The 27029-nt window shown below is 40.8% G+C and overlaps 2 protein-coding genes across 5 annotated transcripts in view; one reads left to right on the top strand and one right to left on the bottom strand.

Annotated features, from left to right (window-relative positions):
- Nucleotides 1-283: 283 nt before the first annotated feature.
- OCIAD1 (OCIA domain containing 1) lies at nt 284-16108 on the bottom strand. The gene is made up of 8 exons (XM_038134180.1): nt 15992-16108; nt 14559-14643; nt 10992-11045; nt 10450-10497; nt 7410-7539; nt 5033-5241; nt 3537-3686; nt 284-716 (listed from the first exon to the last, which is right to left on the bottom strand). Exons 1-8 carry the CDS (start codon nt 16034-16036, stop codon nt 679-681), a joined length of 759 nt encoding a protein of 252 aa, XP_037990108.1. The 5' UTR covers nt 16037-16108; the 3' UTR covers nt 284-678.
- The window catches only part of FRYL (FRY like transcription coactivator), a 162814-nt gene continuing 151888 nt past the window's right edge, over nt 16104-27029 (top strand). Inside the window, exon 1 of one of the 4 annotated variants that reach the window (XM_038134170.1) lies at nt 16104-16187. The gene's annotated coding sequence lies outside the window, so the exon portion shown is untranslated. Of the gene's footprint in view, nt 16188-20970; nt 21178-22008; nt 22145-27029 lie in introns of those variants that run through there. The other 3 variants (XM_038134167.1, XM_038134168.1, XM_038134169.1) reach the window with 3 other exon arrangements.

Here is a 27029-nt window from a genome sequence, read left to right as displayed (position 1 = left end):
TCTACACTTAAATGTAGCTATTTTCAATAGGTGCAGTTTCATTCAATTATTTTCTTCAGAAATGACTGTGTGTAGAAACCTGTTGTGGGCAAGCAGACTATCAGTCTAAAAACAGAGCTGGCACCATGAAACAGTTTTGAAAAAGTTATGGTTACTTCAGTGTCTGGCTCAGCTCTTCAGCTCTTTCCCCCTCACCAGTTTAGTAGTATTCCTGACATTACAAACCAAGTATGACAATTTCAAGTTCCCAGCATATCACTTTCAGACAAAACAAGGTGAGAGGTTGAGTTCTACAGGTAACTTTTAATGCAAGTCTTGAAAATTTGAGAAGATTCTGATATTGTTCCCTTCTCAATACATGGGATTGCATTTATTTACATGTATTTTTACCTTATGCTATATGTTGGTATTACCAGTTACCCTTCTCATTCTTAAACAACAGCACAAATGGTTTACAGTCATGACACTTCACAGTAGCCTTGTTTTTGATTTATGCAAAATTAAAAAAATTCAGCATAAATACATTTTTTAAATTTTCTGTAAAGTCAGGATTTTCTCCTCATTTATTAATAGTTGTGTCTGGCAGAGCACACCAAAGGTGCTGATACTCATGACTAATCTAGATGAAGTTCAAGTTAGCTGACACGAGGTAATTTTCTTCAGATCTTCATTTGACTCTTACTCATCCCAGGTATCTCCATATTTATTTACTTTAACTAAAGAAAACAAAAGAAAAACCAAAAATAGTCATGTGATAGTTTAACTGCCGAAGTTTATCACATATGGTGCCAAAAAGTATAACGAAGTGCACTGTCATCTGAAGTGGTGCGTGGGGAGAGAGCCAGTCACAGCACAACAGACACATAATTAAAGCTACTTTTGGATAAATGGGGAGAAGAGTTTGCTAATCATTTTACCTTAATGAATTAATATTCAATCAGGAAGCCTACTGTGCTAATTCCTGCTCTACAGAATTTGTAATTACTTTAAAACAAATGTAACACGTGAATGAAACAAAGACAATTGGAGGAAACGGGCAAGGAATGTTACAATAAATAATGAGGCCGCATAATCTGGTTACATGCACAGTTGGATGTATTTGGGATAGCTAAAAACACATTCAAAGATAAACAAACAGAAATCAGTAATCCCGACAAGGAAACTACACAGCCATTACTATTTGGCAGCTTCCTTTAGCACAGGATTGAGTCAGAGAGGAAAAAACCCAGGGCAGTGGTCTAACGGCTTTGTTCAGAAGTGTGCCACTGTAACTGAGCAACAACCAGAAAGTGACAACGGGCTCTCTGAGAGTGAGCTGCAAAGTGCTCTGTAATTGACTGCCATCACTGAAAAGGTTAAGAATGGCTCCATTTGATCCAGTAGGAATGCTGACACTAGTCAGGCACCCCTTTATAAATTCACTTGCAAGTTAATTATTAAGCTCACTGTTACTAACTATGCAGCAGAACAAGTGGAATGGAGCAAAACGCCTGGTCCTTGTCTCTGTGAGCTACCACCAAACTGAGCATAATGGCCTGACAAATCTCTTTGGAGTGACTGATACTGCAGTGAGACACAATGAGAAGCTCTCTCAAAGTAGGATTTGATTTCCATTTCTATTAACCATGGCAGCTGAACAGGCTGCACTCATTCCCTGGAAAATGGGCCAGTCTAGATCACTATGCAGATGCGCATATTTGTGCCGGAGAAGGCACTGGCAGATGGAAGTTAGGGATTGCTTGAAGCTGGTTCAAACATGGTTTGGTTTCCCTTCTGCCCTTGTAAGGAAGGTTCTATTTGCTAGGGACTCAGAGATAAGAGAATGAACCAAGGGGCAGTGACTCAGAAAGTATGAACAAGCACACAGCAAGTAACATGTCCAGTTTGACACAAGAAGCTAATTGGATCTTAGTCCACAACATCAGTGTGATCCCTGAACTGCAGATTTAAATGTACTTGCATGTGCAAATCATTCTTGAATTTTTGTATGCCCTCCTTCCTCTTTTTCCCTAAAAATGTGAAGAGATTCCTTAAAAAGTCTATTTACAAATCTCACACACTGCTCAGTTTTATTCTCAAAGCCCAAGTACAGCCTTCAAACACTGAACCCAGAAATATAATAGAAAGAGTGCAATATTTGATCAACATTTTATAGAGGTCTTTTACATACCTCAAGTAACTAAAAATAAAGTAAGAAATACACATTCTCATTTCACAGCCACATTTGCCATGGAATATGTCAAGGCTTTCAGAATGCTGCTTAACATTTCTTTCTATGGTTCACAAGTGACATTTCTAGGCTTTCTACTTGTGGAGAAGTATCTTGAAAAAGAAACATTGTGTAAATCCATGAAGCGTCAGCCAATGGAATTTAAAAGCAATCTGAAACCGCAGCTTCAATAATTTTTTCATGTCTCATTTGGCACAGTCACATGATAAGAGAAAGCCTTTTATCCTTGAAATAACAGTTAAAAATCATTATACAAAAATGGTTTATAATTTTTCTTTCAAGACTGCAGATCTGTCCAAAGATAGATGATCTGCAGAAAGTAATTCACAAGCATTAAAGAGACTGACACTCTTAAGCAACACTGTTCCAGAGCTTAGTGTTACTGCTTCAGAACTTTTTGCTTTAATACACTCTTCTATACTTATTACCACCCATTATGGCTAATGGGAGACAACAGCTGTTCCTAGAAGTCTTGTTGCAACACGGCTGACAAGACTGGGCAGTGCACGCAAACCCAAACAACTCAAGGTGACTAGTCCATCAGTGTGTTCCATGGTGAAACTTTCCTCTGGCTACAATTGTTTTTACAGATGCCACATTAAATTTAAAAAGTTCTAGAGCAAGCAATTATTAATTGCTTCTGTGTCTCCTTTTCAAAAAATTGATTGAGTCAAAAAGTTGTCTGAATGGCGTCTTGCTCTTCAGGACATTGCATTCTTATTTTGCTCTGTACAGTTTTCTTTTTCACTGTGAAAACAAATCTCAATATTGCTGCCAAATACCGTTTCCTTCCTCTGGGTTTTAATGTAGAAAATGAACCTCTACAAACAATGCCTCTATAGAAATGCACTAATTCCACATGAAACTATTCATAAAAATAAATACCCTCCCCTTCAAACCATCAGCCATGTGCTCTATTTTGAGAGAACAATGCTATCTAAAACACACGCCCCCCTCCCACAGCTCTTTGGTATAGCTCTGAGCTCAGAGAATTCTTTGTTGAAAGAGATTGCTCAATATAATCAATGAAGCAAAACTTATGAGCTTTTCAGTCTGGCACCAAGCAATATGGCTGGAGAAAATGAATGAACATTTTCAATGGGATGACCAAAATTTTCGAAAAAATAATTAATCTGAAACAGGAAACTACAGACTGTCTCTATCACTCACATATGAGATACCTGCAGATACACTAAATATACATTGCTTAAGAAGTATGCAGAATTAAGCTTTGTGTTTGCAACCATGTTTAACGTTATGGCAAATATCTGAATTTCGCCAGTATTTCTGTTAATCAGTGTATTACCTTCCTTAGCTGGTTTTTCCTGTGAAAACTTGCTTGGAGTTTCTGTCTTTGGTGGTTGCATTACATCGTATGTCTGTCTGTGTTTATTCCTTAACTCCTCGTATGTGATGCCTTTTTTTTTACGACTTTCTTCTGGAACTGGAGCAGGTTCTGGAAACAAAACAAACAGAAAAATACTAAATATGACATGATACACCAAAATTTGGCTTCTAGAATACCAGTTAATTATTGCTCAATACTAAATTAAAAGGAGCATGACAGCTGCAATTCTAAATACAACAGTGAATGTATATGGTCTTCAAGTAATCCATTCCTTTAATCCTTTTGATTTTGTCAAACTTCTTTGAAAAACTAGCTATTAATTAGTTTTCTTCATTTTATCATAAGAAATTCTAACCACCATGTGGTAGTTGATGGATAAAATAGCTCTGGTCAGTTTATCTAAAATTTACAATGATTGTACATTTGAGATATATATGATTTCAGAAGAGAAATCTCAGTGTCAAGGGTTTGCATTAAGGCTTTAGATTTTGCTTTCAAAGAATCAGGACAATATCTATCATATGATACCTGATAAACATTTGATCCTTTTATCTGTATTTATATTGCAGAATCTTGGCTATGTAATAAAGGTTTTACCAACTATTGATATTTGTGATGAAATGCAATAACAACTTTCTTGACACATTTATATCTGATACTTTCATATAATTATAACCATGTTGCATGAAAGGGCTATTTTAGTGAAATAAAATATTTTTCATAAGTAAGTTGAAAAAATCCAAACTAATTCATAGTACAAAAGCCTGCATTTGACAGTATCTTGCTCCTTTGTGTACGAGAGACACCTGGATTCAGAATCCTGTGTTTTTCCTGCAATAGCTGAGGACAGTTCATACTGGAAGGAGGGGAACAGCTGCATCATACTTGAAAACCATTTTAGTTCTCTGTGAGAAAATCAGACTGCTGGTGGATAGAACACAATATCCATTCAGTCTCCCAGGAGACATAAATGTTTGTCACATCGTGAAAAAATTTTAGAAGTTGTTTAACGTCACGGAGTTACAGCACTATCCAGTTACAGCCCCATGGATGGTGGAACTGCAATCACCTTGGAAGGGGCAGCAAGCACTTGGTAGGCTGTGGTTGATTCAGCACAGAGAAGGGATGGCATATTCCCCTTTCCTTCAGTCTAAGAGAACTTTCAGTCAGGCTGAGTTTTTTGCAGGTTTAGTTCCACAACAGATTGCACTTTGTAAGTTAATTCAGATCTTTACTTGCAATTAAAGCAATTTTCAGCTAGAAAACCCTGAATCTAGTTAGAACACAAAATAGTATTTATATTCATCTTCTTGTGTAAAAACAATTCTTGTAATTCTTCCACAGCTCTTTCACTCAAAACCACTACATTTTGCCATGTGTGTTTGCATAGGGTGAGAATACATAGTTTAGTAAGAGCAGTATCTAAAAGAAAGTCTCTAAATACTAAGACTCACCTTGAACAGTGTAGTCAGTAATTCCTGTAGGTGAAGATTCATTCAGAGAAGCACTGAATGGAATGGGCTCATAACTTGAGAGGGCTCTATCTGTTGAGCTGTAATCATCTGAATAGCTAGAAGAAGGTGGGAATCCAGCTCTTGGAGAAGATGACTCAGTAAATGACTGAGAAGGCATGTCTGAAAATTCAGATTTACGACTGGAACGACTGGAAAAGAATAGAACTAAATATTAAATACTGAAGTTAAAAATGGAACTATAACAATACTTGCAATTCAAGAAAATGTTCTTTCATTTAAAATAGTTTAGTTTCCAACTGAATCATCATCTTAAAAAATTTTTGGGATGTTTTGGGTGTTTTCTTTACATTGCAAAAAATTTCTCTCGTTCTTTCCCCAAAGAATCTTAGCTCATATCTCCAAAACAGGAGAGAAAAGAGACAAAACATATTGCACTTTACAATAACTGAAGTTACAATATTTTTTCTCAAGGAATCTTCAGACAAAAACACCCCACATCAGACACAAATAGTACACGGTGTGCCCACGTAACTAGTATAAACTACAGTGAATTTTAGACACCTTTTGGGAAGAATTTGATATTTAAAACCCTTCATCATTAGAAGGTGCTGTAATTGATCAGGACTGAAGAACAGAAGGAAAACAAACAGCTATCCTAAGAAAATTCAATGTTGAAAATTAATCAAGTTGCTGAATTCTGCAAAAATATTAATGAACTTTCCCTTAAGAGAGAAATATAATATCACATAAAAAATATTCTGGAAATTGTGCCAGATACTTTAAAGTGTTCTCTATATTCTTAGAATGGCCTTGCAAGCCTCTACACAACACGTCCCTCTATCAGGAATGCCACCACTAGAATGCCACTAGAACATCTCTTGAGTATTTATTAATTCTTTACTTTTAATTTCTGTTTAGCTGTACTTTTTAGTTTCCTAATCTTTGCAATTAGTCTTTATTTAATTCTCATAATAAACATACAGAACAAAGCCACTTCATCGCCTCGATTATGCTTTTAAAATACATACAAACACAGCTTTAAAAAACTACCTAATATTTTAGCTCCCTACAAGTTTTTAACTCATATTATATTTTGGTAAATCAAATTACCAAAATACATTAATTAGTAGACATACAATGCTCAGGAAAGTGTAATGATTTCTGTTGCTGAGTTAAAAGGGTTAGCATGTATGGACAATAATGCTATGGATAATAATGCTAATAACTGAAATGAATTTAAATTGTTTATTCAACCAAGGAAAAGGAATTTATCACTTAGGAAATAAAACTTTACAGATACAAATGGGCCATTAACAGTAGAAGGAATTTATTGGTGTGGCAGATGATGGTACTTAAACAAGTTCTCATGCAAACACAATTAATGAGCATGGCAATTTCATACTAGAAGCTGCAGGGGGGTGAAGGGACAAGTCCAACTCCAATTCAGCTGATTCTATATAGTAAGTGTATGAAGTAGTAATGCCTGAAATTGTTTGATGTCATAAAACCATAAACATTTCAGAATAAAGGTAAATCTTGCAGACAAAATAAAAACGGTCATAATTTATATGAATTTATAGTGTAATTAAGAGTTTAAGCAAATCCTTTATAAACATTTAACAAATCTCAGCACATACACAGGAGGACTACTACTCACTATCCAAACACTATCCTCCCAGTTTTGAATCAAGGGTTTAAGTGACATATTCTGAAAGCAGCTTGCAATTAAAAACCAGTTGAAGTAGAAAACATTCTGGAAGAAAACAGGAAATAGTTTTAAGAACCTGATGAGTTTCTCATATGTACAGCATAATGGTGTTACAGATGTAAAGGATTTAAACAAACAGCAGTAAGTTTGACCACCATGCTTCTTCCTGCACTGATATTGTTTACTAAGCTCTTTCCTTTGATAAACACTGAAATCATTTCCACCCTTTTCCTACTTCAATCAAACTAAATTATGGGAAAAACTTCCAGAATGTAGCACTATTTAATTTCAGTTAATTTCATTTACTTCTAAACTAAGGAAACAACTTGTGCTGTCACACTTCTCTAAGCAAATTCCATGGGAAACACTCTCAATTTTACAGGGAATACAGTTTGCTAAGTAAACTGTTTATTTTTTCTATTCCTCAAAGTGATCAGTTGTGTGTTAAGAGCTCAAAATATGTATTTTATAGCTTGCCAACTGATACAAATACAGATTTCTGAAAGTGGTAAATTTGAGGTAATGGGGAATGAGGGAAGGTGCAGCTCTGAAGGTGCTGGGAAGCTGCAAAAGTAGTATTCATCTGTTAGTGTTTAAAATACCCTATTCAGAATATGTTTTAAATTTAAAAGATACTTAAATTCTTACTTAGGTGAACTATGTCTCTGAGCTTGTCGTAGAACATCTCCTATTGGGGAATCCTTCAGTTTCTTAAATTTCTCGCTACAGATAGGCAAGTAGGATATCTTTCCAGCCAGGTATCCACACATTCCAGCAACTTTTTAAAAAGAAAAAAAGATGGGTTTATATGCTGTACTATAATATCCAACATTGTTTTAAAATAATAATTTCAAATAAATAATGTATTATCTTGAATAAAAGAAAGAAAACCAGTTTAGATCTAAACCAAAACCACGCAGTAATCATCTCTGCTTCTTCTGCACACAAAGGGTACTAAAACCAAATGCAACAGCTGAACAGAGACATAAAGCAATGATTTAGACATGGTGTGAACATCAGATGATTTCAGCTAGTGCTGGGTGAATGAAAGGTGGCAAAAGAAAAAAAAGCATTGTTTTTTTCTCAAGATCCAGAAATCACAATTAACTATCAAAGATGATAAACCAATCATAAATAAATACAGGCAGTAAATTCTGCTAATTTAATCCACCAGAACAGTCAGATCCTGAAAAGGCTTTACCAGTATGAAGAGAGGTCTAAATCAACTTAGCAGTAGGCTCATTTTCTGTAAGGAGTCTGTGATTTGGCTGCCAGGAGGCAAACAACTGAATTAGCTGAACCCTTGTAATCACTAAGCAAATGGTTTCAATTTAGTGCATGAGCTACTTCCACCTGTTGCAAAGGACATAAGAATAAATTACCAAGATAGCTCTTTCTGGGCTTAAAACTTATGATTTCCATCAACTGGCTCCTTCAAGTTTTATGAGTGGGTCATTGGTGTATGAAGGATTCCGTGGGAATTAACAGCCTTCTCGTTGACTTTGTAGAAGAAAATGACTAGACCCTTCTTTCATGTGCAATGAGTATTTCCTAAATATAAAGACTAAGAGTCTTGATTATCTTTAAGTCAGGAAAGAGTTAATTATCACTAACATTAATCCTCTGCTATTCTCAGCTGTAGATTACATTGCATGGGAACCAATATAAAGGGGATTTTACCCTAGCCTGCTGTACTGATAATGAAATTTTGATTCCTGTACCAATGTCTTATGTTCAAAAGAAGGGCAAAAGTCCTTTTCCAAGAGAACAGAGAAGAACAGCCACAATTACAAGTGACGTTTACAAATGAGGAATGTAAGGGTTTAGCTGTTAAGTGGGTTAAAAAGAAACCAAACACCTCATATACAATAAATACGTGCAAAGAGAAAAATTACAAGTCCTTAGATTGGCTTAAGAAGAATTCAAACTAAATATTTAGCAAAATAAAGCTTAACAGAAAAGCTGATTACTCTTTTGCATAAATTACAAAGAGAAAGTCTCTTTTTCTTGATGCCTTCTAGTAAAGAAAGGGGAAGTATCTCTCTGGAAGATGTTTCACTCAAAGTAATTATTGGCCAAAGTATTTGATTTATTTTATTACAGAACTAAGAGCCAGATGAGCCACATTTTTGAAGTTAGCACAGTAAATTAGGTATTGTTCTTTGCACCTACATTCACTGAGACAAGATCTTAGAGAAGCTGATTAGATATGACCAGGTCCCACTGCAGACTAACATGAAGTACACAGAGGCATTGGAATCTTCCCATTCTTTGTCAGAGACAGAGAGGACCAACAGCTCTCTGCTGTGTTGAAGAGGATGCTGTCAGGGTAGTACAGCAGCCATGGCTAACTAGAAGTTTCAATAAATTGTCAAGAGTACCTAGAAAACTACTGAGAAAAGTACAGTAATTCCTACATGCTCATCCTGGCCAGCCCAGCTGTACCTTATTTTCCCCCCTGATTTCAATAAATTTGTTCTATTAAATAAGAAGAATGTGGCCTTTATGTGTAGGAGTGATTGGGGAAATAGCTGCTCTATTATTTGTTAGAAATGTTTGTGTTATACCATTGTTTGGTGTTCAAAGAAAGTAACCAGAATTTAGCGTAAACAACTGGAGCCCTAGTCTCTCACATTCATTTATCTGCTCAAACAACACTTCCTTGACCACAAATCATGGGGGTTACCCTCTTCCCACTGAAGTAAACTGGCTGTATCTGCACAGATTGGCAAGATGGCAACTTCCTGTTTTACTGTCCTGTATTACATTGAAAAGGTTAATTTATTAAGTTAATAATTTATTTTTGCTTATACTTCATCCAAAAATCATTCACATTAAATTGCTTTTTTCCTACAATTGTACATACATAATGCCCAGGAAAAAAAAGTAATTAAAACAGCCTGAATGGGACACGTGAGATACATGAATAAAGACCTTCAGATTCGGAAGGGAGGGGTGGGTGTATTCTGGCAACGTAATTTAAAGTAAGGTCGCGCAGTATCTATTTACAACACTTTTATCTTAAATGATTATGTTACATTTATCAAGCAATTTTATACAAACCTTATAAAAAAAGTTGTCCAAAATGTGCAGTACAAATTCAGACAGTGAATAAATCACTGAAATCATAAAATGGCCTGCGTTGCAAAGGGACCTTAAAGATCATCTAGTCCCAACCCTGCTGGCATGAGCAGGGATGCCCCCCCCCGCCCCCATAAATCTGGATGCTCAGAGCCTCATCCAACCTGCCCTTGAACACTTCCAGGAATGAACTCCTACTACTCTGGGCAACCTGTCCAGTGCCACACCACCATCAGTAAAGGATTTCTTTCTAGCATCTAATCTAAATCTCTGCTCTTTTAATTTAAAAGCATTGGTCACACTGGGCATTAGGAGAAGGTTCTTCACTGAGAGGGCTGTCAGGCACTGGAACAGCTCCCCAGGGAAGCAGACACAGCACCAAGCCTGTCAGGGTTGGAGGAGCACCTAGAAAACATTCTCAGTCACATGGTGTAGTTTTAGGTTGTTCTGTCAGGAGCAGGGAGTTCGGACTCTGGTCCTTATGGGTCCCTGCCAACTCGAGTCACAGTGACTTAGCCAGCCATCCCCAGGGGAATTACACCTGCATAACAGAGTCCAGAACATACAGCACGAATAGAAGCTGAATTTATACACAGCTTTTACTTACATGCAACTTTAATAAAAGAGCCAAATCTTGAGGTATCTCTTAGAACACCTGAAAATGAGGATGAAATCAGATATTAAAATAAGTTATATGATATTACATAAGATATACGTAATCAGATATCAAAAACTAACTTGAAAAACCTCAACTGTAGTTATGTTTGTACAAGCAGGTTACTCCATACTTCACATTAAAGAAAAATTTAAAAAACCCCTAATATCTGAATTCCCCATAAAATTTAAAAAAATCTAGGAATTATCTTTTTAATCATATTTAATCACAGGATTATTAACACCCTGAGAACACATTGTTTCATAAGCAGTGACATACTGCACTTCTCACACAACATAAAACACATATGAACTTGATTTTAAGTTCAGCTCCTTCTTTACGTTGAGGAACTGCAGATCATGTAGCTGCAGAGTCTGAACTTCTTTTATTTGCAAGTAGATTGGACATTATATTATCAGAATAACTTCTTTAACAGCAGAAAGATATTTCAACTGAGCAAACTGAAATGAAACTGAAGTATTTTTATACTTTACCTTTTCTAATTAAGAAACTAGTACCAAGCATGCTCACTGCAGCCAAAGGAAAGGCTGTGAAGAAAAAAAAAGCTGCTTAAAATACAATTTTCAACATTTTCAATCACATTTAACAAATATGCAATAAAATGAGAGTTGCTATGCCTTCCAAAGCTCATTTGTACAAGATATATATATATATATAATTAACAGACTGTATATAAATTATCAAACATTGTCAATTCCAGTTTTTAAGACCTACTACAAATTATGACGTAGGAGTTAATGAGTCATCCTGCCTGCATCATACTTCATGCTTCCTAAAATACAAAAGCCACTGTCAGATGGAATAAAGCTCTCCAGACCAGACTCCAGGTCTAGCTACAACTGCTACGGCAGAACTTTTAAGCTAGAGAGGCATACACAGTTCTTCACTACAGGAGGAAGTTACATAGAGGCCAGTGCTTCTAAAAATTGCTGATATTCTAAATTCTTGATGTTTTAACATACGAATTTTGGAAAAGGTTTAACTCTTGTAGACCTATAAATCAGATTGATTAAAATTAGGTAATGTTTGATTCACCAGCAAATTAAAAAACAGGGCAGCTTTTCCTGTAGCTTACAGATCAAACTATGGGTTTGAACAGACCAAACTAGGGTCAGAAATGCAGAGAAAACAACATTCTGGAAGACCATCACTGCCTACCACAACCAGCCTAACAGTTCACGTCAATTTTTATTATACTGAAAGACTTCATGTGGCAAGAAGCATTTGGAGATCACAAAAAACAAAATGAATGCTTCATTCAAGCAATGATAATTATTTTTTTGGGGAAGATTACTGTGCAGCTATTCATAAAGAGCACCACCACTGCACAAGACACAGGGACAATGAAGTAACAAACACGACAGAAGGCTGAAGTTATATACATTAAAGATTTAGACATGCCATAAAGAAATTCAATTTCATGCAAGTCTGAAAACGTAGGTGTTATAAAAAGGCTCAATGACTTCTAGGAGAGAAATTTTTGCAACAACACTAGATGGTTGAAGTGTTTTGATGCACACAAATTGTGAATGAAGTTCATATTAGAAGACAAATTATATTTCTGGAGAACAAAGTATTAAAGAATACTTTGCAAATTAACATCTAATTCCCTCACAAATTCTGACAGGTCTAAACTAGGTAAGGAGTCCAACCAGCATCTATCTCAGGGTAAATGCAACGGGATGTCACTTGTAAGAAGAAATATTGGCTCCTTGATTCAAAGCAAGATTACAGCAAAACTTCAGAATAGAGAATAAAACCTTCAATCCTATTAGATATTAAAAATCTGATGCTTTTAGAGATTCCAGACCTAGATTTTTAGAAATTTACTGCTCCAGATTTTCTGAGATATAAAATAACAGCACAGATTTGAAACTAAATTGTAAAAGAAAAACAAAAGCAAACAAACAAAGCCAACAACAAAACAAAACAAAACCAAACCCGCCCAACAAAACAAGGGGAGGGAGGGTGTGTACAGAAAAATATGTTCAAAAAATTATTACAGAAGATTTCAGTCTAACTTCAGTCAGAAGTTTAAGATCATTTATAGACCTAACAGAAACATTCTAGATATCAAAACCAGGCTATACTAGTATCTAAGCATATAAATGACCTGAAATGGTAACTAAAATGTAAAAAACAAAAAAATAAGAAAAAAAAAGCTAAATGAAAATTGGATTCATACCTAAAAATCAATATGAATTATTCAACTGTAGGAAAAAAAAACCACAACAATAAAACAAACTTAATAAATCAGAAACCATCAATGCTATGGGCAAAGAGTACTTTTTCTGCTTCAGGAACAAAATAAATCTAGGGAAAATAATGGAAGGCTGAAATATCAACAGCACGTAAGGATGGTAATATAATGTACCATATAAAGTAAAAATTGTTTTATGGGGAAAAAGTTGTATCAGTATGATTTGATTTTGTCAGCATGATCAGAAGTGCTCAGGATAAAGTTTAAGGCTGCAGTGTGAATTTTTAAGAGGGTAAGAATTCGTATGATAATGTGATTACAAACTAGTAACTCCAGTAAATCACATATTAAGCTGAATTGTGAAATGACTAGTGGCAGAAGCTGCCAAGAGAAACTGTGACAAAACAGACGGTTTGTAAGAATGAGTAAAATTTGCTACAGCTTGAAATCTGAATAAACAAACTGAAAATACACAAATTTACAGTAACCTTAGTGAGTAACAAAAGCTGACACAATACAAAGTGAAGATTTCAGGGCAGTCACACAAGCACCCTCTTGCAAAGGGGAGTTCAAGCAGTATGTATTTAATACAGTGAATACAACAGTCTGGTATGTGTGTGCAGAACAGGGAAACAGAGACAGGAGGCCTAGAAAACAGCGATGGACTTTAGGCTCTCCCAGTGAGATAACAGCACAGTACACAACCCTAAAAAAAAAAGTCTGTTCCTGTTGTAGCTCCCTAAAGAGAAATTACTCAAGAAACTAACTTAGGGCTTTCAAATAATACCTACATGTTGTTTCTTCAGTAAGTATATAAAGATGCACAGGACAATGAGCTACATTGCCAAGCAGCAGAACAGCTCAGGAACAAACAACTCTCTCTCCTCTTTGTCTTCAAGAAAAGAGAGACTATCAATAAACCACAACCATCATTGTACCACTAATGGATCTGCCTCTTTCACTTGTAAAATTATACAGAAAATGGCTACGTTGTAGCAAATATGCTGAAGATGTCCAAGAATTTGTGTAAAAGTGGATGAGAAGAATGCCAAACCAATGGAGAAAGACAAAACAGAACTTTGAATCATTAATTCAAAATCACAATGCCTTAGGAGCTGTCCCTGAAAGTATGGCTTCCACAAGAAATCAGAGCCCCAGTGTGCTAAAATTAGCAAATCGGCTGCTAAATTCTTCATCTGTCCTGGTTTTTGCTAAGCCACCTATCAGCATCAGTAACCTACTAGTGTGTGATACAACAGCAGGTAACAATCACATCAGAAGGCCTTTTCAAACCTTGCGACCAGGTGTACAAAAATCAAGCATGCCTTGAACCTCAGGGTACAGAAACCATGCACAGACACAGCAATTTTCACCAAAAGCTGAACAGAGTGACTACTTATATATTGTTCTCTTCACGAGTCTCTATAAAGATGAAAAGGAATGTTTATAAGTTATTTTATTCTTTCATGTTAAAGATAACAATAAAAATTGAAAATAAAAATGCAGAAATAACACAAAAAAGAAAATCCAGTAATATAAATGAGACTCATTACTTAGATCTGTTTTCAGACTTTTAATAACCACATTAACTTAAACTACGAAGGGATCTTTTTATAAAGCATGCAACTTAGAAATTATGTTGCATCTTTTACGAAACTGCTGCAAACTCTTAGTAAATACTACATGGATCAGCATTTGCTGGGACACAGTTCTAGTAGGTGTGAAGCTCATTAATGTTGTGTTGTGCTATATTGACCCAGGCCCTCTGTAATGCCTCAGGCAACAGCACAAGCTAAGGGTGGAAAGAAAGCAACCAAGTTTACCAGCAAAGTGAACTTACCTCTATACCGAAAACTCTCTTCAGCACATTCCTTGAGGAGTCTTCTTTCCTCCTCTGTTGGAACATAAGGCTTTGGTACTTCCCTCTTTCATTAGGAAAATAAATTAGAAAAGAATAGACAAAACAGTTTGGAGGCATTTATCAATCAAAAAACTTAATGTCTAATTTTCACACCTTGTAGTTTCTATACTTTTGCCCAGTTATATTTAAGAAACCACTGTCTTTTGTCCCCAAATGTCACGTGAAATATATAATTTAAAAATCCAGTGCTTCTAAAAATTACATGAGAGAGCAGGAAACACTTTGTGCATAGTCAGATCCCAACTCAGCTCAGTCCTTTTACTTCAGAAAAGCCTGCTTTGGTCCCTCCAGCCAGCCTTCCAAATAGCTGACATCTGACAGATCATTAATTGCCTTTTCGAAGTATTTCTCAGGGTTTCAAAGACAACAGGGTGCGTTGTTGGTTCACACGGATGTAATTCAGCGAGAGCTAACCAGCTGTTTCTCCAGCGTGTGAGGTTTGTGCGGAGTGCTGACCCTGTCCCACCGTGCCAGCCGTGCTGCCGAGACACTGCCGGGCACCGGCCAGCCAGGAGAGGCCATCGGCTCCAGGGGAACAGAGAATCATAGAATCAGTTGGGTTGGAAAAGACTTCTGAGGTCACCTAGGACTGAACATCACTTTGTCAACCGGACAGGGGCACTAATTGCCATGTCCAGTCTTTCCTTTAAGGCTGCTAGGAACGGTAACTCCAGAACCTCTCTGAGCAGTCCATTCCAATATCTAATGACCCTTCCTGTGAATAAATTCCATCTAATGTCTAAATCTCCCCTGGTGCAGCTTAATACTACTTGTCCTGTCGCTGGTTGCCTGGGAGAAGAGGCCGATCCCCACCTGGTTACAGCCTCCCTTCAGCCAGTTGCAGGCAGTGATAAGGTCGCCCTGAGCCTCCTTTTCTCCAGGATAAACAGCCCCAGCTCCCACAGCCACTCCTCGTAAGACTTGAACTGCAGACCCCTCCCGAGCTCCGCTGCCCTTCTCTGACACGTCCCAGCACTTCAGCGCCCTTCCCGAACTGAGTGGCCCAAATCTGAACGCAATGCTTGAGGTGCGGCCTGACCAGTGCCGAGCAGAGGGGGATGGCGACCTCCCTGGTCCTGCAGGCCACACTATCCCTGATACAGGCCAGGATGCCACTGGTAGCCGAGCATATCAGTGGCTCACGGTGAGACATGAACACCTCTTTACCTCCCGCCAGGACCCCCCGCCCGGCCCCCGAGAGGCCTCAAGGGCACCGGCCCCGCGTGGAGCTCAGGGCAGAGGCGGCCGAGCGGCTGACAGGAATCCCCTTTCCCTGGCCCGAGCCCTCCGCCTCGCCGCCCGCAGCCCCGCCAGGTTTCCCCGCGGCAGCGCCGCCGAGCCAGCGCACTTACCTCGGCCGTGTCGCCGCCGGGGCCGGGGCCCTGCCCGGCCTCCATGGCCGCCGCGACCCGGAACTGCGCGCGGCGCACGCAGGGCGCGGTGCGCGTGCGCGCAGGCGCCGGTGGCGCGGGGCGGCGCTGCCTGCGCTGAGGACGCGCCGCGCCCCTCACGGAGCTTCTGGCTGTCCCTGCCCTGCTCCGGCTGTAGGTACGGTACCCACAGGTTTGGAAACCGCTTGCTAAAGATGCGTGGCCAGAATTTCCTAGCAGGAAAGGATCTCTGTTGCCTAAAAAAGGGTTTTTTTTCCTGAATCAGGACTAAGCAAGGGTGTGCTGGGCAACTCTTGAGGTCGAAAGTGGTACAGATTTGGTGCTTAGGATTGTCTTGGAGTGGAAGACTAGGAAATTGTGCGCTTGATTCTAGCTAATGGCGTGGAAATGGCAGCTTTAGCGGGTGCTTGCAGTTTTTGAGAAACAAGAAGTTGAGGGGAAAAAATATATGGTTTTGGTGCAATTATGCCTTGGCATTTTCTTGTAAACAAGCAGTACGATGGCTTGAGCTCACTGTGTGCTGATGTGCCCGTACTTGCGTATGGAATGTACCACGCCCTTTAAGCCTTTCCTAGAGCAAGCCATTGTCTCTTTACCCTGGAATTTGGCTTAAATTGCTGCTTTCTGATGGCTGTACAAAAAAGGGTCCATGCCTGAAGATAGGAGAAGGAAGGTCTTTGAGATTGAAGGTCTGAAATTGGTAGAGAACTACAAAAGGGACACTGTGAACATGTGAACGGCCTATGGCAAATGGACTAATGAAAGCTATAGAGGAGATTGGATTCCTGAAACCAGATGGGTGGATAGAACCAGAAACTATGTATAGTGGGGTTCTTTTATTCATAGCTCTCATCATACAATAAATACATTTCTAATTTACATGAGACTGGAAGTAATGGGTGTTATCAGGCAATCTTTATTTCTGCTTGTCACCTGGGCCCATGCTAATGAAACATTCTCCAATACATGACCATCCATGATGCACATTATTAGTTGGATGGTAAAAGATTTTTGCCTCATCAGTTCAAAACAGTTTTGTTTATGGGACTATAGCACATTTATTAAGACAACTTATTTCATGCTTTTTTCCACTTATCTTTCAGTACATTCTATGTAAAGAATACAGTGGGTTTTTAAATCTTTAACTTTTGTGGGGTAGGACATCCTTATGAATTGCACTTCCTCTAACCATGGAGCTTCAGTGGGGAGGAAATGGCAATCAGCCTCCTTCATTGTAGAAAATAATGACTCTGAGCTGCTGTTTTGCTTCTCTATTGTGAAATTAATAGTTATCCATTCAGTTTTCTCACGTCACCGTCTTCAAGTCTCTTAGACTTCCAATGGGGGAAAAAAAATTAAAATGATGCAGCAAACTGATGAGTTTACCATCCATTCAAAAATCTTTCCTAGTACAGCCTTCTTGTGAAGTGAGATACTTCAAGGTTTCACCTGGCTACATCCATCCATTTGTTGGCTTGGAGCTTCAGTTGTAGGGCCATATGCAGCATCGATGGCAGAGCATGTCTACGTCCTTGGCACTTCATTCTCTGTACTCAAGACCAGTTTTTGGAGCTCATTCTTTGAAAGATGTTAGCAAGGACACCCTTTCTGACCCTCTGGTCTTTGTTTTACAACTTCCTTTATAATCATGCTATCTTTCATGCAACTATGAGAACTTCAGTTTACGATTGATGATTGCATCACCAAGTCCTTCTGATAAACATTAAATGTTGTTCTCTTGCAAGGCTTAAGGCTAGATGTTTAACCCCTTTCTTTAATACTATTTTCTCTACTTTCTGCTTTAGTAGGTGCCATTATGCAATATGCCAAATTTTTGTTTATGAATCTATGCCCTAGAGTAGTTCTTAAGAGAAAAACTCTCAGGGATCTTGAACTGTTTGTTTTAACAACAGGCACAATGGTGGTTTGACGCTTCAGCAGCTCTTTTATAATTGCTGTTCTGTGTTGTTTAAAACACAGAAATGATAGATTATTTGTAATAGCATAAAGTTATATATTTGGGCCACTTTAGGAGTCAAAATTATTTTTACATGTATTACAACTCACATATTTATGTCTCTAAACTTTTTATCTTTTAAGACTTAGTATCATGTAAGAATGAATAAATTTGAGATTTAAAGTACTGTAACAAAAAACTTGATAGTTAACCTTTAGAAATTGGAACTTATTTCTTGTGAAGGAGATGCCTCGAAAGAAAAATGAAAACTTTCAAATGATGGGATTCTCTTAAAACGAAATGATTACTTAGGTTAACAAGTTGGAAGGTGTGAAAGTCACATGGTTTCTAATTGCACTAGTTTGCTAAGCAAAGTGGTGAATATTCAGAACTCTTGAAGGTGGAGCTCAAAGAATTATTAGGGGGAGCTCTGTGTAGTCTGTCAAGTGGTTTAAAAGTTTATGTTTCTGATGAATTTTTTCATCCCCTTGTTAACAGTCACTGGCAGGTTTTACACAACTCCACTGCAAAACACAGGTGGCCTAACAAATAAGTTTTACAATACTGTATAAGACATAACTAAAATGATTAGATATGTGATAGATATGTGTTGGAGTAAACACTGATCTGGTAAGGAAAGTCTCCAAAGCAAGTACTGGAAGTGTATGTGCTCAAGTACAAAAAATAATGTGAATGGTGATTTTTTTTTTTTTTTCTGTTTTTTGCTTGGTGCTCTGGACAATACAGTAAAATGCAGCAGAGGTTCTGGTGACTGTCAAGAGTTAACAGGACTGTATTTGGAAAAATGTCTCCCTAATGAGAAAATAACAGTGCCTCATACCAAAAAAAAAAAAAAAAAGAGCATTGAGCATTGTTGTAACTACTACAACTGGTGGCAAACAAAGAATCAGTTACTTGCCTGGAGCATTATGGTACATCAGCAAGAACCAAGAGTGGGTGTCTTTGAGGAGCTGATAGTCAAAGCCTCAATTAGTAAGGACTTTACCCACATAGATAATGATTGCCATCAATAATAACTGGTACTGTAATGTATTTTGAAAATTATTTTACATGTTAACTAATCCTTAGAGCTATTTTGTAAAGCTGGCAGGTAAAGGAGCATTTGGGTCTGAAAGTGATGGTGCATCCTGTACAGTTCAGGTGCTCAGGGTTAAGTGCCAGTGATCTGATTTTCATTGGTGGTGAGGTTCTGCTGCTCTCGTCTCAGTTACCCGCATTTATTGGGAAGATCACTGAGCCCCCAAGTCAGAATAACTTCAAAATCAGAAGCAACCTGTGACATACTTTGCTTCAATCAATTGTCTGAAATGATGTACAACACCAGCAGCAATGAATCCTGTTTGTCGTGTTAGGTGCTCTATCATCCATGTTTGGACTGTGGTGCAATTGTCAAAATACAGTAAAAAGTACTCCATAAAATTCTTAAGGCTACAGGAAAGAGTTAACCTCAGCCACCAGGATACATTTATTTTTTTCCTCTTCTGCTTTCTTTTCCTGCTGGCTTCTGCAAGTTGATGTACATCATGTGTCTCAAGGGTATGCAGCACATGGACATAAATAGTTGAACACGGAGGGGCTTTTACTGCAAATAAACTATAATCGAACAAAGTGTGGTACAGAACTCTGAACTTCTAGTAGAATTTTTCACAAGTGTTGTGCTGGTGCATTTGTTCTTTGTACTTTTCACTCAGTTCCGGTTTTCTTGGAAATGCTTATTATAATACAGTACTTGCATGGCAGGCTTATGTTTAACAGTGGGAAAATGTGAACTGCGGGATTCTTTCTAATACTGTTTTGCAAATCTTGTGTTATTTTATCGCACTTTTCATGTGTTTATTTTTCTTTCTTTCCCCCATCCTGTTTTTCTTTAAAGCCTAGAAGCTTTGAGGCATTTTAACAGAAAATATAGTTACTTTTTAACCAGTTAAAATGCTAATGTTGGTACTGTTTCTGTTAACGTTGGTTCCCAGATCTTTGCATTGTTTAGAAATACATTGTTACTTCCAACCACCAGACTTGTTGTATTAGTGTAATCCTGGCTAGTCCAGTAGCGGCTCAGTTTTCTGAGGATGATGTTGTGAATTATCTTAATACTCCGCCTCGCTGCCAGTGCATTGCGATAAACCTTGCGGCTTGGCGCCTGCGGGAACTACATGAAATCAAAGCGAATAGCCGATGGCCAGAGCAGTCCAAGTGCTTTATGTGCCATGTAGGGGTGGCGGCAGCTTGCCCGGCCCTGCCCTGCCCCGCAGGCTTCCCGGCAGCCCGGCAGCTTCTGCGGGGGAAGCCCGGCGCTTCGCGTTGGTAGAACAACGCGAATAACTCCCGGCAAAAAAAAAAAAAAAAAAAAAAAAAGCGCGGTATCTCAGCATTTGTGCAGCTGGCCGAGACACAAATATTTGCCCTTTTTCGCTGGGGAGAAGGGCGGGTTCTCCGACCGCTTCCTACGGGCGAAAGGAGCGCCCTGACGGCACGGGCACGCCGCGGTGGGACCTCTGCGGGGCCTCATCGCCTCGGTAGCCAGGACACTTCCTTGATGTTACCCAGCGACGCTGCTGCCTGCCCAGAAAGCCGTTTGATTGCCGGCTACCTGGATAATACCGGCATTCTTCACGGCAGCGGTCGGTCGTGCTCTCTCCGGGGCCGCGCGGAGCCGCCGGGGGCCGCAGCACGAGCCGGGCGGCTCAGGGGAGCGGCGCCCGGAGCGCTCCGGGGGCGGGCCCGGCCGCCGCCCCGGCCTATCACAGCCACGGGAAGCGGGACGGGGGGGCGGGCACCGCCAATCGGGGCCCGGCTCGGTTCTCGCCGCCTCGCGATTGGCCGAAGTGTGGAGGGCGGCGCCTCGAGGGCGGGCCGGGAGCTCGGGAGCCAACGGGGAGGGAGCGCGGGGGCGGGGCCGTGTGAGTGCTGCGCGCCTGCCCCAGTGAGCGCCGGGGCCGGGCGGGGCCGCGCGTGCCAATGGGGCGGCGGGGGGGGCGGGAGCGCCGCGCCGGGACGTCGAGCTGCCGGAGGGGAGAGGCGGCGTCGGGATAAAGCCGGCGGGGGATGCCGGTGGCGCGCGTCGCTCGCTGGGTCCCACGGGGGTCGCTCTGAAGTGTGGGGGGGACCGCAGCCGCGCTGAGGTAGGCGGCGGCGCCCGGGGCTGCGACAGCTTCCACCGGCGGGAGAGGTGAGGCGGCGGCGCAGCCGGGATCCGGTCGTGGCTGATCGGAGGGAGGAGGGGGCGCCTTGCCCCGACGGGAACGGAGCCTGCGGGTTGTGCTGTGCGGCCCTTGGCGCTGGCCCGGCCCCGGTGTTCGCCGCTTTGTTTACGGTGGGGCGGGGAGGGGAGGGACGGGAGGGAGGGCAGCGTGTGGCCGGGCGGCCCTGCCCGCCGTCGCCGCGGGGGCACGAGTAGGGCGGAGGCGTAGCAGGGGTCGGCGGTGCTGCGTGCGCCCGGCCGCCCTCCACCTGAGCTCCGGACCTCCTACCCCGGGGAGACGGAGCCTTCCCCGATCCCCTCCGCGGCCCGCGCTCTGTCTCCTTCCGCCCCTTCCTCCCCGACCGCGGCCCCACCCGTGCGTGCCCAGCTTCTCAGCCGGCGGCCCCCGGAGCCTCCGGGGCAGGAGCGGCGCTCGCACAGCCCCGCGGGCCGAGCGTACAGCGGCGGCCGCCGCCGGGCTGCTCCCGCCCCACGCCCGCACCCGTCCGGCCGGCTCCGGCCGCCCCCCGGGCCAGCGGGGCCGCGCAGCCGCCGGGCAGCCACCGCCGCAGGGGATGGCGGGGCTGGGAGCGGGCCAGGCCGGCCGGGAATGGCGGGACGGGACGGGGAGGGTGGCACGGAGCCGGGCTTTGTTCCCGGCCCCGCCCCGCCTGGGGGTGCCCGGGGGCTCCGGCGGAGAAACGCGCGTCCCGGCTCCTGGTGCGGAGGGCGGTGCGGGCGAGCAGCGACGCCCCCGGCCGCCCGTGCCGCCCTCCGCGCAGCTGGCCCGCTCCCCCGCCTTCGGGTGAAACTTGGGAGACTTGAGCGGCAAACTAGGAGACGTGTGTGCGCTTAGTGTGCAGCGCCTCGCTGATGGAGTCGCTCTGAGGTGCTTTTAGGACCAAGTTTGGCTTCCACAGTTCTTACAGCCTCAGATGGGCGTGCTTGTATAGCTGTAAGTATTGTAGGGGGTTAATTAGTTTTCCCCTTTTCACTTTCATGTATGTGTTTCTAGTATTTTGGTAAGGTGGTAATTTTTGTTATCAGTGGGCAGTTCAGTTTGTGTCTTAACCAGAAATCACTGCCTGACGTTCAGGGTAGCTCTAGCTAAAACATCCTAAGGATCAGAAGGAAAAATTTAAAAATCCCCGAAAACCCAACAAACCTCAAATACTTTGGTGGTCACTCATACTGAGGGAGTTACAAAAGCAATTTGCTAATATGATCTCGAGGAATAGTAAGGCAATCTGGAGACAAGGCAGCAAGAGTGTAACCTGGACTTCCTTCAGAATTACAAATCTCAAATAGACATTAGGAAAGAAATACATTAAACCAGAAAACGAATTCTTTACTCCATTGTGCACTGTGTATCTCCCTGCTGCAGACCTCATGGAGTATATGGAGTACTATGAGAAAGGTGATTTGCTGATTGAGGGTTGAGCAAAGAGTGAAATTTACTGTAGTTTCTTAAGAAGTATTTCCTCACCGTGTCATTTCCTCAGTAGGCTGTTTCAGTCGCTTTGCTTCTGTGTTGTTACTGTCATGCTGAGGATATGTGCTAAATACTTCAGAATCTTTGTGGAAGATCGCACACCAAGTGCTGTAAAACCACGCTGATTTTTATCTTTTGACACTATCTCAGGAAGGAAACAAACCACTGGGTAAAAATTGTGTTGCAGGTTTAGTAAGTCACGTATTTAAAGATGAGAACAACATCTTCAGTGTCAAAAGCTTCCTTTATCTGTGGTTTGTAGAGGTCCTTAGTGGTACTTGATGGTGGTTGTTTCCCCGTAGACAACCAGCTTCCCTGGGCAAATTGCTGCTGTGAATGACTCCTTATTTATATTCCAAAACTGATTTGGGTAAAGTCTGTGCTGACTTCTCTGGAAGTGGTTTCCTTGGAGCAGAGTGGTGGTATGTTGCTTTGGGATGTTGTAGAACATTGTTGCTGAGCTTCATTTCAAAAGAAAAGTTTAATTCTTCTGTGAGGTTAGTTAAGGTAAAGTTGGAAAATTCAACTAACTCTATTTCTGTTTGACTGGCCTGAGTGAACCAAAGCATGGTGATAGCTGGTTTTCGTGTAATAGCATAATACTTTTAAAAAGGGAGGTTTTAGGTTGTAGAGGCTAAGGCAAAAAGTAGAACTGTTCATTTTTCATGTTACTGTATTAATGCTTTGCAGAGTCATCCTGCTAGGCTTCAACAGGTCAAGAGTGTCCTCATATGTTTATTTCACTGTGGATGCTTGTCTTTCTAGTTTGGGGTGATAAAATTAATTGGTATGCTGAAAGTTTTTGCTAATACAGTTGAGATCATGCTGTCTGTATTTACTTTTTCTAAGAACTTAAGAAGATTATAATTCCCCTCAGTGGCTATGCATCAAGGAAAACAGCTTGGAAAACACTGTGTTCCGCATCAGGCAGCAGTTGCCTATTTTATATCTAGCTTTGTATTCAAGGGGGTTTTGTCTTCATTATCTCGCCAGGTGAAGACTACTTCATTATTGCATAAAGGACCAAAGGATAAGTTTAGATTTTTTGTCTGAGTTCCTTAAGACATGTGAAGGCAAACTTTTCGCTTCAGTGGACTTGCATAATGCAGAACATGGGTGCATAATGTGCTCCTTCTAGCTTAGAGTGCTGTGAGTTTTTAGCAGTTTTTGCCTACATTTAAGCCTTAGTTTGAAAGAAACTACAGTTATTGCGCAGATAATGTCAGAGGAAGGAGCTATATGCACGTGTGGGCTATGTGAGTTATTGTGAGAAAAATGAGGATAATATTTCAGGGTTTGTGACCCTGTACCTGTGGTTACTGGCCTGCCTTACCAGTAGAAAATGTGATGTAGCTTATCCTCAGTGGTGGGGGGCAGCTGGCCTAGCACACGGCCTGGCTGTGGTTTGCTGCTTTCTGCAGCTTCTGCGTGCTCGCACCCGAACAACTTTCAGCCTTTACAGCTCTTGTATCTGTAATAATCCTCCCAGGAATCGCGGTGGGCTGGGGAAGTGTTGCAATGTTAGAAGGTTTCAGAATTCAGCATTATTCTTGTCTGGTCTTGCTTTAAATCCTAATGAACTCCAGTAATAGATGTTAGCCAGACTGACTCAGATAGGGTTGCTTCTGCCTTTATATATTCATCTAAAAGAGCAGTTCTTTCTGGTATTGAGCTTGCTTATCCTCAGTGCTCAACAGTTAATTGTCAGAGTATCTGTATATAGCTCTATATAGCTCTGTCTCTACTAAGATTTCTGTTGTCCTCCCTTTCCTTCCTTCCCCTCCCCCAAATCTATTATAATCCTAATTCCCTCTGACATGAACACCTCCCAGGAAGAATGACTGAATACAGTCTCAAACAGCAAGTGTCCAATACCATCACTGGAAGATATCAAAAAGGAAAAAAATCCCCTTGAGCTAATTGAACAACAGTGTTTGCTCTGGACATGGCTTCAGTTTTGAGGGATTTTTGTATTTATCCCTAGTTTTTCCAAGTGATTTATGTTTGCATGCAAAAATAGAAGAGGAGCAAGTATTAAAAACAAAACCAAACCAAACTTCTAAAGTTGAGTTTGAGGTTCTCTGAAATGTCTATATATTTGATCTGGTGCAAGGACCTGGTGTCCTGACACCATTGCTGTAAGCTTTGGGGGTTTATTGGTTTCTTCTTTACGTGCGTATTCTTGCCCTTGTCACCAGAAGCAACATGAATTGTTTTTTGTGGTTAGTGACAATAGTCAAAGCTGAGCTGCATGGAATTTGCACAGACTTCTTTACAGAAGGACCTTTCTTCCATCGTTCCAGCTGCTGCTTTGGCAGCTGGTCCATACAGGTATAAGAGAACTTTACTTTTCAAGAGCTGGGGCTGGCCTAGCCTGAAATAGCTACAGACAAGAGTGTCTGGCAGTAGGCTTTGGACTATTGACATGCCACTTGAGTGGTGCAGGTGGTCCCTTTGGAATTAGCATGGTGACCTATTTTCTTCTCGTTCCCTGTATTCCAGAAAATGGGAGAAGACTCCTGGCTTGGACCTTTTTCTCCCCTCTCTTCTTAGATTTTTTTTTTTTTTAGGTGAAGTTACATGAGATGGTCATGATAATAAAACAAGCTTTGTGTGTTTTGTCAGCTAACTATTGGAAGGCTGCTTCAAAACTAAATAACTGATACTTGGGGAATATTTGCAGTTGTATGTTAAAGCAGTTTGTCAGTGGCAGTTGCCGATGTTATTTTTCATCTTAGGTAGCAGTTTTTTCTTTTTAATGTTTGTTTCCCCTTATCTTGAGTGTTTCTAGAGAGTAATAGTATGATTTTGCTAAACCAGATAAACCAGACTCTCTCTTGTTCAGGTGAGATTTCTTGTTCACCTTATCATACTAAAATGCCGTAATTGCCTTCTTCATATATTAATTAGTCTTTTTAACATGCATTGGCCAGACTTCTATAAAGTATTCCAGGCAAGGTTCCAGTGGGACTTTATAAAGGTTTTTTAATACTCTGGTGGGTGTATCTTGCTGGTAAACGTTAGGGATCCTGTATTCTTTCCATAGTCCTCTCAAGGTTTCTCTCTGTCTTCATAAACTGCAGCTTATAACAAAAAATATTACTGCTCAAGTATGTTACATTAAGGGGGGAAGAGAATCTATAGGTTAAATGCAGCTTTGGAGTATCACTTTTGCCAGCAGTCCTTGTGCCTACTATAGTTTGGGCCCCAGTGGGCATGGTGTTAGTTATACTTGTGCAGAGGGTATTCAGGCAGCTCAAAGATACCCCAGCAGCGTGCCAATGAGCAAGGGAGAAGAGCACAAAATAAAATGTTGTGTGCTAAAGAGATCCTTGTGAGGTTATGGCAAGACCTGCCTTGCCATATACAATCCCATTTGCTTAGCCTTTCACAGACTTCCTGCTGTTGAACTTTCACTGCTGGTTTTTTGTAGTAGTCTCAAGGACAATAATTGTGTAGGTTTTACCAGCCCTATGCAGTTAAGGTAGTTTGTTTAGAGTAACTGAATATAATGTTGGATGTGTTTATAAAATAAGAGTTGGATAGAGCTTAAAAACTACAAATAGAGATAGTTTTGTTTTACTTGATCCTGAAGATAAGGCTCTAATAATTCAATGTGGGAGACTGTTAGAGATTAATTTTTTTTGAAAGTGAAGGAATATCTATAACATAAGGCTTGGGAATGATCTGATGAAATGAGACCTCAGGAATTTGCATTTGAAGTTGATACTGCAAAGAGTGACTTTGTCCATTGGTGTTGTCCAGTTTTGCAAAATAAAGAAGTATCTCCTTTTGTAAATGCCATGTCCTGAAGAGGACTTGGAACTAAGAGTGGACCTGGACAAAGGCTGATTCTCTTTGAAGGTATTAGCATGGGAGATAGCTAAAGTGTTCCTAGTAATTTTTATCTGTCTTTCATGAGAATAGCCCTTATCAACACCACTTCTGCCCTTGTGCTAAATCAGAGAGAACTGATTTAGCCGGGGTTGTGCCCGTGGCAGCTGGACATACTGACATTGACAGAATTTTAATTATTTTTAATTGGACTAATCTAATCTGCCAGTAATGCTGATTATGTTTAAAAATCGCTGTAAGCAAAAATACTAAGATTTCTACCTCTGTAGACATCATCCAAAACCAATGTCATCCAAAAAGCTGAAGAATTACTGCCCTGTGCACTGTGACTGCTGACTGGCCTGTTTATTCTCTGGGATAGGGTGATGAGTAGTCCCTGGTCCCATGATGGCTGTTGGTGTGACTCAGGGGGCTCCTGGGTACCCCACATCAGCCCATAAAGAGAAAGGAGTTGCAAATGAGTGCTCTTATCCTTTGCAGGAGTAGCAGTATG

The sequence above is a fragment of the Motacilla alba genome, chromosome 4, assembly GCF_015832195.1.
Source record: "Motacilla alba alba isolate MOTALB_02 chromosome 4, Motacilla_alba_V1.0_pri, whole genome shotgun sequence".
NCBI classification, from domain to species: Eukaryota; Metazoa; Chordata; class Aves; order Passeriformes; family Motacillidae; genus Motacilla; species Motacilla alba.
This window is presented reverse-complemented; position numbering and strand designations above follow the sequence as displayed.

Coding starts and splice junctions, on each gene's coding strand:
- OCIAD1 (XM_038134180.1), bottom strand. CDS start 16,036: ATGGAGGCCGGGCAGGGCCCCGGCCCCGGCGGCGACACGGCCGAG. Junction 10,498..10,991: donor TAGTTTCTTAATTAGAAAAG/GTAAAGTATAAA, acceptor CCTCATTTTCAG/GTGTTCTAAGAGATACCTCA. Junction 3,687..5,032: donor TACTGACTACACTGTTCAAG/GTGAGTCTTAGT, acceptor TTTTGTTTCCAG/AACCTGCTCCAGTTCCAGAA.